This window comes from Natator depressus, chromosome 1 (assembly GCF_965152275.1).
Source record: "Natator depressus isolate rNatDep1 chromosome 1, rNatDep2.hap1, whole genome shotgun sequence".
NCBI classification, from domain to species: domain Eukaryota; kingdom Metazoa; phylum Chordata; order Testudines; family Cheloniidae; genus Natator; species Natator depressus.
Window position 1 is genome coordinate 156,714,011 of NC_134234.1, and position 15,073 is coordinate 156,729,083.

Consider the following 15,073-nt stretch of genomic DNA (forward strand, 5'->3'; position numbering starts at 1 on the left):
TAAATTATTACAGCTGAAATAAGTTATCAGAAAAAAATATGCAATTTTTCCAGTTTGTTTGTTCTTTTTTCTTTTATTTTTTCACTGTTTTTTTCAATAAAAGAGAAACTAACTGTGCAGAAGAGACTCTTAAGGAAGCAACATTTTTTTTCTTTCTGAAGAAATTTAAAATCTAAAATATATTTAGAAGGTGATGTGATCTATTGGAAACTAGTTTTGGTGGTGGTTTTTTTTTTTTTTTAAATTAATCCATCAGTTAAATGTGTCTCTAACTCTCTCACTCCACTTCTCAGGAGACTTTGTATATCTATTTTTGTGTGTGTGTGAGTGTAATGAATTTCTGAATGAGTGCAATGAGAATTGGTGGGCTTTTACAGTATTTACATAAGTGACAATGTTTTTTAGAAATGATTATATTGTTCTAACTTTGCAATATTAATGTTTTTTCCCACCTTCACCTCAATTTTGCTATTTAGGGGCTACCACCTTACTATGAAAATCATGGTTATCAGCCAGAAAACGTCTATATTTCCAGACAGCCTGTGGATGCTAACGTGTATCCACCATATTATCCTCCATCAGTGCCACATTATGTCCCAAGAGTTCCTGCTCATCAGTCAGCTCCCCCAGTAGTACAGCCAAAGCCGCCATCAGCAAAACTGTGCACGTCAAGTAAGATTTGTCTGGATTTCTTTTTATGTAGACCAATCAAAACTTGTTTCCTTTCAAGCTCTTATGTTGATGGACTATCCCAGGAGCACCTCTTTGTCCCTCAGGGTGCTATGTAGCTGAACAAGTCAATTACTATTATACTTTTTTGTAAAAGGTGTGAGGAGTTGAGTGGTTCTTTGAAGTGATGATGAGATGGAGAGACTCTAACATCTGAATTGCAGATTCACGCCTGCTTACTAGTGATTGAAAGCTGTCCATCTAAGGGCATGTCTTCACTAGCAACGTTAAAGCGCTGGTCATGGCAGCACTTTAACGTGGCTGTGTAGTCGTGGCATAGCACTGAGAGAGAGCTCTCCCAGCGCTATAAAAAACCCATCTCCACTGGGGAATAGCTCCCAGCGCTGGTGCACTGTCTACAGTGCTGCAACTTGCAGCGTTCAGGGGTGTGTGTTTTCATACCCCTGAGCGAGAAAGTTGGAGCACTGTAAAGTGCTAGTGAAGACAAGCCCTAATTTACTTGCAGGGAGATAGGGATGGAGGCTAGCCTAGTAAATAATTTGTTTGCAAACCTAACTCTTCTTTTTCTCCCTTTTTAATTGCAGAAGTTAAGAAAACTCTATGCATCGTTTTATCCGTTGCAATAATACTGTCGGTTTCCATAATTGCAGCTATGCTTATCTGGTATTTTGGTAAGGATGTGTTTGTGTTGATAGAAATCTTTTATTCAAAGCTAAAATGTCTTGAGTTTTTCCATTTCCCAACATAAGTGTGTCATCTTCTAGAGGGTGGTAGATAACAAGAGTTTACTGCTCTAATTTATCTCTTTTATGAATGCAACTTATTTTAATATCTAAAAGCTTAATTATTTGCCATAACCAGTATCACTGTTGCTGTTGTCCTTTCCTTTAACTTCAAATATATTTACATTTGGTAAGTGTCCTTGACTCAGCAGCAACCTCTTATTCATCTGAATTCTCTGAGATCCCACAAACTGTTTAGCAACAGTTGGTCTAGGACAAGCTTTTGTACAACTATTTTAGTAATGTGATATCTAGGTATAACTGTGCCTCAGTGGGTCCCAACTGAGGATGCCAAATTCAGGACGAAGTGCTGAGAAATAGGGTAAATCCTATAGGGGATTAGCCACCAGTCTTGGGGTGTATCAAACCAGCAACAAAAGTAAACTTCTGTTTCACCACACTGGTTAACAAGAAGTCATAAAAATAGTTTCCTTGGGCATTCCAGTTCTTTTGTCACCACCAAAAACACTGGATCAGAGATGAGTGGTTCTTTACAGCCAGTCTCATCAAAGAAAGGGTTCTTCTTATCTCAAAGGACCAGCCACACACCCAGGTCAATATACAACTTAGATCTTACCCAAAAATCACGCTGATGCCAATCCTTTAGTATCTAAAATCTAAAATTTTATTCATAAGAAAGAAAGAAAGAAAGAAAGGTGAGAGTTAAAATTGGTTAGAGGAATCAAATACATACAACAATTGCAAAGTTCTTGGTTCAGGCTTGTAGCAGTGATGGCATAAACTGCTGGCTTGATAAGTCTTTGGTTGCTTCCAAATCATTGGAAGGTCCTCAGTGCCTTGGTTAGAATGCTCCCATTAGTCTAAGTTCATAGTCCAGAGGCTTGAACAGGATAGAGGCAAAATGGGTTTTTTATAGCTTCTGCCATGCGGAGGGAATCCCACTGTTCTTACTGTGGAAAATTACAGCAACAAGATGGAGTTTGGAGTCACATGGGCAAGTCACATGTCCATGCATTTCGACTAGTCACACAAGGAAATTCCATTAAGTGTAGATAAGTGTAAGTCTCCCATGGTCCATTATCAGTTAAATGTTCTTTTGATTGGCCACTCAATTTGAATAGTTCCTCCAAGATGTGCTGGCTAGCTACCTTGTGGCGTTACCCCAGGAGCAAACATTTGAAATCCAGATATAGAGCCAATACTCAATAGCTTCAAATACAAAAATGATACATGCATACAAATAGCAGAATTATAGTCAGCGAGTCATAACCTTTCCACAAACACCTCAGTTGACAACCTTGTACAAGATTTATTGCAAATATATGACAGTGTTTACAACAATGATCTATATGGTCATATTTTAATCAGATAACATCACACTAGGATTAAGAGTGCAGTTTACCCCAGAGCAAAGGGCGTTTATAAGGTCTAAGTGACATTGGGCTTTGCGTGAGCCCTGTGTAGTGCGGTGAATTTAACCTAAGAGACTACTGATATGCACAAGGGCAGCCCATCCATATAGGTGAACTAGGCGGTTGCCTAGGGTGCCAAGTTAAATGGGGCACCAAATTTGAGGGAAAAAATCAAATTAAAAAAAAAAAAGATGAAGGGGAAAAAAAATACAAATAAAATAACGAAGATGTCATTATTTCAATTCTTGTGTGCATATGGAGGGAATATGAATTATAATTTCTCTACACTTCTGAGAATTTATTAATGTCAAATCTCTTGTTTACTGCAAAAATAATATTTTAGCGAATATATATAATTTTTTTTCAATTTGCGACGTAGGGTCAAGATGACCCACTCCACAATTTTGATAAGCAATAACTCAGCCACAATGAAACACATCCTCCAGCGGCAAGAGCTGCAATGCTAGTGACACCTAACTCGAATATACATCAAGGTCACATAGCTGGAGATTCATGTAGAGTGGAGATATCGCCAATTGATACATGTCAAACGGTCATTTTAACACATGTCGCAGGTAGATGGTTAAGAATTGAGTGAATACTGTGGAAAATTGTGTTTCTTGGTGCCAAAGAATAATGTCTTTCAGCATTATAAATCCATTATTAAACCTTAGCGTTATTATCGGGCTCTATAATTATAAACTTTTTATTTGTTATAACTGGTTCACATTTAATAAATAAGGTCCATAAAAGAAAAGTAACAGCGTTAACGCTTAATAGACTATGAAAGTGATGACGTCACACTCCAAGTGGGTAACCGTGAGGAAGGGGATGAGTTTCCAAACAGTCGATGTCGGGTTATAATGTCAAAAAAGATCATTTTGCTTCCACGTAAATGCTGTAACTAACTGTTTTAATAGGTGAGTGAGTGTATGTTACTAATCATTGGACCTTGCAGCAATCCCAACATGTCTTTTCCCTGCTTAAATGTGGTTTAAATCACCAACCATGTGGTGGGTCAGCCATCCTTAATGCTATAATGCTTGCAGTCAGGAGCACAGTTAGTACGTAACAATACTCAAATGCCCCATGGCAGAAAGAAGAAAAAGAAAACCCTCAAAAACTGAGTATTGTAAATGAAAGGCTGAGAAGGAAAAGGACCAAGCAAAACAGCAGGGATCCTTCCTGAAATAGCTTCTCTTTAATCCAAATAAAGATGGAAGCAGTTCACAGCATCCAGATGAAGGAATTTTACTTGGAGAGGAGGATAGCATGGAAGCAGTTTGGAAACCCAAGATGATGGAAACTTACTTCTAGATGAAGGCAACTCACAGCATCAGACTGATATGGAAGTGGAGAAAATGTATTTACCTTCAGAGAGACATGCAGAATTTGAAGTAAACGAAGTAGAAGGAAGAAAGGATGAGGAAGTTACAAACAAGTTACAGTAAGGGGACCCAGCTTCATAGCCCAGGTGTGATGACAGTGTGCGGCAACTTCTCGTGGAACATGGACCCAAAAAAGTTCACGAATTTTCCTTCCCTAAGGATGGAAATAAAAGAAAATTCTCTCCTCAGCATTACAAGAGGAAACTCATTAATGGGGAAGAAATTCATCGAAACTGGTTACAATATTCAGTGTCGAAGGACTCTGTTTTGCTTTTGCTGCAAGTTGCTTAGAAATCAAGCAATTGATACATCACTTACTGAAAATGGTTCAAAGGACTGGAAAAACATCTCTTCAATTCTCTCTTCACATGAAAGAAGTACAGAACATTTGGAATGTTTTCAAAATTGGAAAGAATTTGAATTATGATTGAAAAAAGGAAAAACTATCGAAGAAAATTTACGTGTGATCAAGGAAAGAAGAATACTGGCAACAAATATTAGAGCATCCGATTGCTTTAGTGAGAGTTCTTGGTGGGCAAAATTTAGCATTCTGCGGCCGTGGTAGAAGTGAAAAATTTATATACTCCAGGTAATGGAAACTTTTTTAAAAATTTGTTGAATACCTAGCTTTGTTTGATTCAGTCACGAAGGACCATCTATGTAAAATAACTGATCATGAAACACAGGTTCATTACTTAGGAAAAAATATGCAGAATGAACTGATTCAAATCCTAGCAAATGCCATTAAAAAGAACATTGTAGAAGCTGCCCATTCTGCAAAATACTTTTCAATAATACTGGACTGTACACCAGATGTGAGTCATGTTGAACAAATGACGATCATTCGTTTTGTGGATATGGAAAAGTCTGCAGATGAAGATAATGTCGACGTGCTCATAAAGGAACATTTTTTGCGTTTCGTACCACTGAAGGAGATGACTGGAGCATTTATGACTGAAACTATTCTACAAGAGCTTGAAACAGTGTCATTATCTGTTGAAAACTTACATGGCCAAGGCTATGATCATGGGAGTAATAGGAAGGGTAAAGACAATGGCGTGCAAAGGAGAATGATGGAAATCAATCCTAGGGCCTTTTTCGTTCCTTGCAATGCACATTCCCTGAATTTGGTTGTCAATGATGCTGTTAGGAGGCAAGCAGTTTCTTTCACCCAGTGCAACATGTTTTATGTGTTTTTTTTCTCAGGCTCAACACATCATTGGGAGATTCTGACTCACCATGTGAATTCTCTAACTGTGAAACCACTTTGTCAGACAAGATGGGAGAGTTGCATTGATGCTTTGACGCCTCTTCGCTATGAACTTGGAAACATTTATGAAGCCTGAATTGAAATTTCTGATACTACCTTTACTGGGTCATCTGGCAATAAGGCACGTTCAGATGCAGAAGCTCTTGCAAATGGCCTTTCCAAGTTCAAATTTGTGACTTCACTCATTTTGTGGTATAAATTCCTTTTTGAGATTAACCTCACTAGTAAGCAGCTTCAGGAAAAGAACTTGAACATACATTCTGCTATTCAAAAACTTCAGCAAACTAAAAATAATCTGGAGGAATTCAGAAGTGATGAAGGGTTCAAAAGAACACTGGTAGAGTCTCTTGAGCTTGGTGAAGAAATAGACTTTCCGACAGAATTTGAACCAGAGCCAGTTCGCATTCGGCAAAAGAAACAGCAGTTTTTGTATGACTGACAAAACACACCCATTTAGAACCCAAAACAAAGGTTCAAAGTGAATTTCTACTTTGCAGTCCTTGATACTGCTATTCACTTGGTTGATGAAAGATTTCAACAGATGCAGCAGCTAGAGTCCATACTTGGCTTTCTATATGATATCCACAGCTTTCAAAAGAAAACAGAAAAACAGATAAGAGACTTTTGTATAAAACTGGAGTCGGCATGGACTCATGAAAATTCAAAAGACATTGATGCTACAGATTTGTGTAGTGAGCTTCCGGCTTTTTCAAGACAACTTAAGAAAGGTTCCACTCGTGAAGAAGTACTGAAGTTTGTTTGTGAAAGTAAACTCTCAGACAGTTTTCCAAATATTTTTATAGCTCTATGCATTCTTTTAACTTTGCCAGTTTCCGTAGCTAGTGGGGAACGTAGCTTCTCAAAGTTAAAATTGATAAAAACATATCTGCGTTCAACAATGGTGCAAGAGAGATTTGTTAGACTTGCCACAATGTCAATAGAGCATGAAATAACTGGAAAACTGGATCTAAAAGAACTCATGACTGAATTTTCAAAACTTAAAGAAAGAAAAGTAATGTTTTAAGAGCACAGAATTTTTTATTTGAAGTGTTTTGTAAATACAGGTTAAAGTTCATTGAAGAGTTTTCTTATTTCTTTCTATATTGGATGTGATGGTAATGGCAGTTAAAGCAGGATAGCGTAATGGACGATTTCAGATTTGTAGTAATAAAAATTATAATGAACATTTTTAATGCATTTTTATTTGAAATCGGACTGAAATATCATCTAACTGTCTTGTACAAATTTATTCTGAAAATTTTGTCTCTTATCTGATCTCAGAAACGTTGGTTGGATGGATGGACAAACCGAATAATTAAGCCTCTGTTTATAATTAAAAAAAAAAAAAAAAAAAAAGCTTAAAAATATTAGAAGGAAAAAAGGGGCAAAATGTTTCCCAGGTTACCAAAAACCTGAGCCTAGATCTGCCCTTGGGGGCTGGGGGCACCGATTGCATGGTTCACCTAGGGCACCAGTTGCTGGCAGCTAGTCTAGGGCCGCTCCTGGATATGCAGTCTCTGGAGTGAGGTTTTAAGTTATACAGCTTCCCCCTAACTGCAACCATGAAGGGAAGAAAGGAAGGATCAGGTATGGTAGACATATTAGGCCTGACTAATTTTTCACAAGTGCTGCATAGAACTGATTGGAGCATTTTATTTCCATGAAATATGCTGTTTTGTCAAAAGCTGAAATGTTTTGTGGAGATGTATTGGTTTTCACTAAACTTTTGAAGAGAAGGATTTTGGGTCTGGGCAGAGGTAGACAGTTGGAGGTGCAGACACAGCCAACACAACTTCCTGTGTCAAATGTGAACACATTTCCTTAAAATGTCTGCAAATGGAATAGACCTCCTCTGGTCCACTCTGGTGCTGAACAGCAGCAGCTCCCACTTGCTTCAGGTGGAGTCGGGAGAACTCATTAGCTCTTTAAAAAATATAAAATAAAATCAGACCCTCTGTTCCATCTCCTAATATTAGGGCTGGTTCACATAGTTTAATTGAAGCAGTTTTTCAGTGAAGAAACTGCTTTTCCACTAAAACACAAATGTTCATTTTGGTAAAAATTTTCTGGTGGGAAGAACTGAAAATCTTATAGTTTTCTGGGGCTTTTTGCCCTCTCTTCTTTCTCTTCCCCACACCTTTTTCGTGAGTGTGTGTGTGAGATGGTGGTAGTGAAAGGAACAGGTGAAGAAGAGTGAGGGGGAGAATTCAAAAAAGAGAATATTTCAACTCTCAAACTGGAAGACCAAAGAATTCTGGGGTTGGGTGTAAGGGAGGGAAAAACCCTGACCCCCCTCCACCTGAAGTTTGAAGTTTTTCATAGAGGAAAATATAGCACTTTTGGACCAGTTTTAATGAACATATACAAAAAATTGCAGAATGACCCATTCAGTACAGAGTGGATTTTGCTTGATATTGAATTCACTTCCTCCTCACAAGAAGAAACTTTTTTCCTCATTTTTATAGTGATGATTTGAAATGGAATAAGCTACTTAATTGGCATCCTAACAGAAATCTGGCTCCCAAGCAGGCTGTTAAGTATATGTGTTTAGTTTCCTTAAATTTAGTTAAACACCTGTTGCTGGGCTCAAAACAGGGGCACCTGGGTAAAACTTAATGGCTTGCGTTATTCAGGAGGTCAGTCTAGATGGTCTAATAGTCCCTTCTGGCCTTAAACTCTATGAAAATTTATAATTGAGAACACTTCCAAAATGGGGAATGCCTGCTTAGATATTAATACCTATTTTAATATCCACCGCATGCATTAATCACACCAGTTACAGAATGCTGAATCTCTGAAAAGCAAGTTATTTTAAAAAGAGGTTCATGTATTCCTCTCATCTAATGGTCTGCTGCCCTTATAAAGTGAACAGTGTATCCCAGCAGGTCTGTCTTTGAGGTTTAAATTTATTTTTCAATATATTTTACAACCTTTGATTGTATGGGAAAAAATAGTGTTTAAAAAAAAAATCCTGTCCTGTTTAAAAATGGTATATACCTAGTGGTGGCAGTTAGTCTATATTAATTTCTTGCCTTTTTCATTTATAAATTAATCTTCAGTGCCAGCTGTGAGCTTAATGGTGCTAGTTTAGTTCACGGTTATCACCATCAGGTTTAACTAGCTAATAAACAAAAGTTGCCTTGACAGTTACCTCTGGCAACAGGTGCAATAGAATTGTAGAATATACATTCTTCCATTTTACCAGCCCTCTTGTCCATAATTGTTTTGTATGTGCTTTCCCCAAATTGTACAAACAATCAAAAGCTCTTTCAACATATGTCTTGATTAAATTGATATTCTCCTAGAAAACTCAGCAGAAATCATAACAATTTGTGGCTCACTCTTACCTTAAGGATCCTTTTTAATGACCCCACACCTATCTCCTTTCCACTCTGATCCCCTTGCAGAGGCCAATAGCTGTTTTGGCTCATCAATAGTGTGTGGATCTTCAGGAACATGTGTGTCACCATCTCAGTGGTGCGATGGAGTGGTCCACTGTTCCAATGGTGAAGATGAAAACCGATGTGGTAAGTATTTCAAGTATGCAGAGGTAAAATTGTTCTTGGAAACCTCTTGGTGACTTCTCCTTCCTTAGCCCTCATTTACATTAGAAAGTGGCACTAGCTTAGTTTAAGGTGTGACTTTAACTGATTTAGTTAAACCAGTTCAAACCCCTGTATGGACAGTTGTCTTTTGGTTTTAGAGTGGCATAATATCAGTTATCTTAAGTCCATTGCTAATGGAGTTGCTGGACTAAAATAACTCATACTTAAACCAAATCAAAATGTACCCCACAGGATTTTGTGCCAGATCAGTTTAAAATCGCATCTTAAATTAAACTGGTGCAACTTGCTAATATAGGGTATGTCACACTACGAAGTTAGGTCGAATTTATAGAAGTCGGTTTTGTAGAAAGCGTTTTTATACAGTTGATTGTATGTGTCCCCGCACAAATGCTCTAAGTGCATGTAGTCAGCGGAGTGTGTCCACAGTACCGAGGCAACCGTCGACTTCCGGAGCGTTGCACTGTGTGTAGCTATCCCACAGTTCCCGCAGTCTCTGCCGACCATTTGAATTCTGGGTAGAAATCCCAGTGCCTGATGGGGCTAAAACATTGTCGCGGGTGGTTCTGGGTACATATCGTCAGGCCCCCCTTCCCTCCCTCCTTCCGTGAAAGCAAGGGCAGACAATCGTTTCACGCCTTTTTTCGTGAGTTACCTGTGCAGACGCCGTACCACGGCAAGCATGGAGCCCGCTTGTCTGTGTGTCTCCTGGGTGCTGGCAGACGCGGTACTGCATTGCTACACAGCAGCAGTTTATTGCCTTTTGGCAGCAGACAGTGCAGTATGACTGGTAGCCGTCGTCGACGTAGTCCTGGGTCCTCTTTCAACCAACCTCGATGAGGTCAGAGGCGCCTGGGCAAACATGGGAGTGACTCAGCTAGGTCATTTTCCTTTTAAGTTTCGTCTCATGGCGATTCAGTCCTACCGGCAGTGCACTGTCTTTTAATCGGCAGCCAGCAGAAGATGATGGCCAGCAGTCATACTGCACCGTCTTCTGCCGAGCACCCTGGAGGTGACAATGGCTAGCGGTCATACTGCACAGTCTGCTGCCAGCAAGATGTATAAAGATAGATGAAGTGGATCAAAACCAGAAATAGACCAGATTTGTTTTGTATTCATTTTCTCCTCCCTCCCTCCATGAAATCAACGGCCTGCTAAACCCAGTTTTGAGTTCTATCCTTGAGGGGGCCGTTCTGTTTCTCGCAAAGCCACCCCCTTTGTTGATTTTAATTCCCTGTAAGCCAACCCTGTAAGCCATGTCGTCGGTCGCCCCTCCCTCCATCAAAGCAACGGCAGACAATCGTTCCGCGCCTTTTTTCTGTGCAGACGCCATACCATGGCAAGCATGGAGCCTGCTCAGATCACTTTGGCAATTAGGAGCACATTAAACACCACACGCATTATCCAGCAGTATATGCAGCACCAGAACCTGGCAAAGCAAAACCGGGCGAGTAGGCAATGTCAGCGTGGTGACGAGAGTGATGAGGACATGGACACAGACTTCTCTCAAAGCACGGGCCCTGGCAATGTGGGCATCATGGTGCTAATGGAGCAGGTTCATGCGGTGGAACGCCGATTCTGGGCTTGGGAAACAAGCACAGACAGGTGGGACCGCATAGTGTTGCAGGTCTGGGATGATTCCCAGCGGCTTCGAAACTTTTGCATGCATAAGGGCACTTTCATGGAACTTTGACTTGCTTTCTCCTGCCCTGAGGCGCAAGAATACCAAGATGAAAGCAGCCCTCACAGTTGAGAAGCCAGTGGCGATAGCCCTGTGGAAGCTTGCAATGCCAGACAGCTACCGGTCAGTCGGGAATCAATTTGGAGTGGGCAAATCTACTGTGGGGGCTGCTGTGATGCAAGTAGCCAACGCAATCAAAGATCTGCTGATATCAAGGAAAGTGAGTCTGGAAAATGTGCAGGTCATAGTGGATGGCTTTGCTGCAATGGGATTCCCTAACTGTGGTGGGGCCGTAGACGGAAGCCATATCCCTATCTTGGCACCGGAGCACCAAGCTGGCGAGTACATAAACCGCAAGGGGTACTTCTCAATAGTGCTGCAAGCACTGGTGGGTCACAAGGGATGTTTCACCAACATCAACGTGGGATGGTACATGACGGGAAAGGTACATGACGCTTGCATCTTCAGGAACTCTGGTCTGTTTCAAAAGCTGCAGGAAGGGACTTTCTTCCCAGACCAGAAAATAACCGTTGGGGATGTTGAAATGCCTATAGTTATCCTTGGGGACCCAGCCTACCCCTTAATGCCATGGCTCATGAAGCCGTACACAGGCAGCCTGGACAGTAGTCAGGAGCTGTTCAGCTACAGGCTGAGCAAGTGCAGAATGGTGGTAGAATGTGCATTTGGACGTTTAGAAGTGCGCTGGCGCAGTTTACTGACTCGGTTAGCCCTCAGCGAAACCAATATTCCCACTGTTATTACTGCTTGCTGTGCACTCCACAATATCTGTGAGAGTAAAGGGGAGACGTTTATGGTGGGGTGGGAGGTTGAGGCAAATCGCCTGGCTGCTGGCTACACACAGCCAGACACCAGGGCAATTAGAGCACAGGAGGGTGCGGTGCGCATCAGAGAAGCTTGGAAAACCAGTTTCATGACTGGCCAGGCTACGGTGTGAAAGTTCTGTTTGTTTCTCCGCCCCTTGGTTCACTCTACTTCCCTGTAAGCTAACCACCCTCCCCTCCTCCCTTCGATCACCACTTGCAGAGGCAATAAAGTCATTGTTGCTTCACATTCATGCTTTCTTTATTAATTCATCACACAAATAGGGGGATAACTACCAAGGTAGCCCAGGAGGGGTGGAGGAGGAGAGAAGCACCAGGAGGGGTGGTGGAGGAGGGAAGGACAAGGCCACACAGCACTTTAAAAGTTTAAAACTTTAAAACTTATTGCATGTCAGCCTTCTGTTGCTTGGGCAATCCTCTGGGGTGGGGTGGCTGGAGGCCCCCCACCGTGTTCTTGGGCATCTGGGTGAGGAGGCTATGGAACTTGGGGAGGAGGGCGGTTGGTTACACAGGGGCTGTAGCGGTGGTCTGTGCTCCTGCTGCCTTTCCTGCAGCTCAACCATACGCTGGAGCATATTAGTTTGATCCTCCAGCAGCCTCAGCATTGAGTCCTGCCTCCTCTCATCACGCTGCCACCACCTTTCAGATTCAGCCCTCTCTCCAGCCCACCACCTCTCCTCCCGGTCATTTTGTGCTTTCCTGCCTCTGACATTGTCTGCCTCCATGCATTCGTCTGTGCTCTGTCAGTGTGGGAGGACAGCATGAGCTCAGAGAACATTTCATCGCGAGTGTGTTGTTTTCGCCTTCTAATCTTCGCGAGCCTCTGGGAAGGAGAAGATCCTGTGATCCTTGAAACACATGCAGCTGGTGGAGAATAAAAAAAAGGGACAGTGGTATTTAAAAAGACACATTTTATAGAGCAATGGGTACACTCTTTCACGGTAAACCTTGCTGTTAACATTACATACATAGCACATGTGCTTTCGTTCCAAGGTCGCATTTTGCCTCCCCACAGCGCGTGGCTAGCCCCTCTCCCTCCCCGTGGCTAACAGGGGGGAACATTTCTGTTCAGCTACAGGCAAACAGCCCAGCAGGAACGGGCACCTCTGAATGTCCCCTGAAGAAAAGCACCCTATTTCAACCAGGTGACCATGAATGATATCACTCTTCTGAGGATAACACAGAGAGATAAAGAACGGATGTTTGAACGCCAACAAACATACACTGCAATGCTTTGTTCTACAATGATTCCTGAGTACGTGCTACTGGCCTGGAGTGGTAAAGTGTCCTACCATGGTGGATGGAATAAGGCTGCCCTCCCCAGAAACCTTTTGCAAAGGCTTTGGGAGTACATCCAGGAAAGCCGCGAATGCCAGGGCAAATTAATCATTAAACATGCTTGCTTTTAAACCATGTATAGTATTTTAAAAGGTACACTCACCCGAGGTACCTTCTCCGCCTGGCAGGTCCGGGAGGCAGCCTGGGTGGGTTCAGGGGGTACTGGCTTCAGGTTTAGGGTGAGAAACAGTTCCTGGCTGTTAGGAAAACCGATTTCTCCGCTTGCTTGCTGTGAGCTATCTACAACCTCATCATCATCATCTTCCTTGTCCCCAAAACCTGCTTCCATGTTTCCTCCATCTCCATTGAAGGAGTCAAACAACACGGCCGGGGTAGTGGTGGCTGAACCCTCTAAAATGGCATGCAGCTCATCATAGAAGCAGCATGTTTTGGGCTCTGACCCGGAGAGGCCGTTCGCCTCTCTGGTTTTCTGGTAGGCTTGCCTCAGCTCCTTCAGTTTCACGCGGCACTGCTTCGGGTCCCTGTCATGGCCTCTGTCCTTCATGCCCTGGGAGATTTTGACAAATGTTTTGGCATTTTGAAAAATGGAACGTAGTTCTGATAGCACGGATTCCTCTCCCCATTCAGCGATCAGATCCCGTACCTCCCGTTCAGTCCATGCTGGAGCTCTTTTGCCATTCTGGGACTCCATCATGGTCACTTCTGCTGATGAGCTCTGCATGGTTACTTGCAGCTTGCCATGCTGGCCAAAGAGGAAATTGACATTCAAAAGTTCGCGGGCCTTTTCCTGTCTACATGGCCAGTGCATCTGAGTTGAGAGTTCTGTCCCGAGCGGTCACAATGGAGCACTCTGGGATAGCTCCTGGAGGCCAATACCGTCTAATTGTGTCCACAGTACCCCAAATTCGACCCAGGAAGGCCGATTTCAGCGCTAATCCCCTTGTCGGGGGTGGAGTAAGGAAATCGATTAAGAGCCCTTTAAGTCGAGAAAAAGGGCTTCGTCGTGTGGACGGGTGCAGAGTTAAATCGATTTAACACTGCTACATTTGACCTCAACTCCTAGTGTAGACCAAGGCCCTAGAAATGTCTGCATTACCTATTGTGTAGCTGTTTTCTTACAACAATCTCGGGGGTGGTGGTGATACTATCTGCTTGAGTTCAATGACCTGGCTTGGCTCACTTCTTATTAAACTTCCTTTTCCACCAGCTCTGGATAAATTCATGGAGGTTAAGTCCATTAATGGCTATTGGCCAGGATGGGTAAGGAATGGTGTCCCTAGCCTCTGTTTGTCAGAGGGTGGAGATGGATGGCAGGAGAGAGATCACTTGATCATTACCTGTTAGGTTCACTCCCTCTGGGGCATCTAGAATTGGCCACTGTTGGCAGACAGGATACTGGGCTGGATGGACCTTTGGTCTGACCCAGTATGGCCATTCTTATGTTCTTATGCCTTCCCCATGAAAAAATCCACCTGTCTCATATTAGTGTGTGCCAATCTAACAAAAGCAAAACAAAGCTGGAAGCTTACTACTGCCACCAAAAGGTTCACCTTCCAAAGAATGCTTTACATAACTCTCAGCGTAGGAGGCTGTCTAACTGATTTAGTGATTTCTGCTGAAGAAATGGAGAGAGGGAGACTTTTGTGATGAGCTGGTTGTAGTCACTAATGTGTACACTCAAAAGCCACATCCATCTTGTTTTTAATATCTGTTTTCTGCAATACATGACTTCCAGAAAATGGTCTTGAAGAGGACACACTGCTCCATTTTTTTCTCCTGCTGATAGTAGCTCATCTTAATTAGCCTCTTACAGTTTGTATGGCAACTTCCACCTTCTGTGTGTGGGTGTGTGTGTGTGTGTGTGTGTGTGTATATATATATAAAAATAAATCTTCTTACTATATGTTCCATTCTATGCATCCGACGAAGTGGGCTGTAGCCCACGAAAGCTTATGCTCTAATAAATTTGTTAGCCTCTAAGGTGCCACAAGTACCCCTGTTCTTCTTATTGCTCCATTTGATCCTGTCGTTAAAGCTGGGCAAGAAACAGTTTTCCTGTCCCATGAAAGTTTTTGAGATTTCAAAGAGAGACCTTTGAAACAGACACCCCTCCAACTCTTGAGAGAAACAACTAGCTATCCAGCCCAGAATAGTCCCCTGGGAGGTAGGAGACCTGGGTTCAAGT

At 42.2% G+C, this 15,073-nt stretch overlaps 1 protein-coding gene across 1 annotated transcript in view; it reads left to right on the forward strand.

The window, feature by feature from the left end:
- The window catches only part of TMPRSS2 (transmembrane serine protease 2), a 47,862-nt gene that overhangs the window by 12,747 nt on the left and 20,042 nt on the right, over nt 1-15,073 (forward strand). Inside the window, exons 4-6 of the mRNA XM_074969625.1 lie at nt 477-672; nt 1,275-1,361; nt 8,911-9,030. Of these exons, the coding sequence (XP_074825726.1) occupies nt 477-672; nt 1,275-1,361; nt 8,911-9,030 (403 nt within the window). The remainder of the gene's footprint in view (nt 1-476; nt 673-1,274; nt 1,362-8,910; nt 9,031-15,073) is intronic.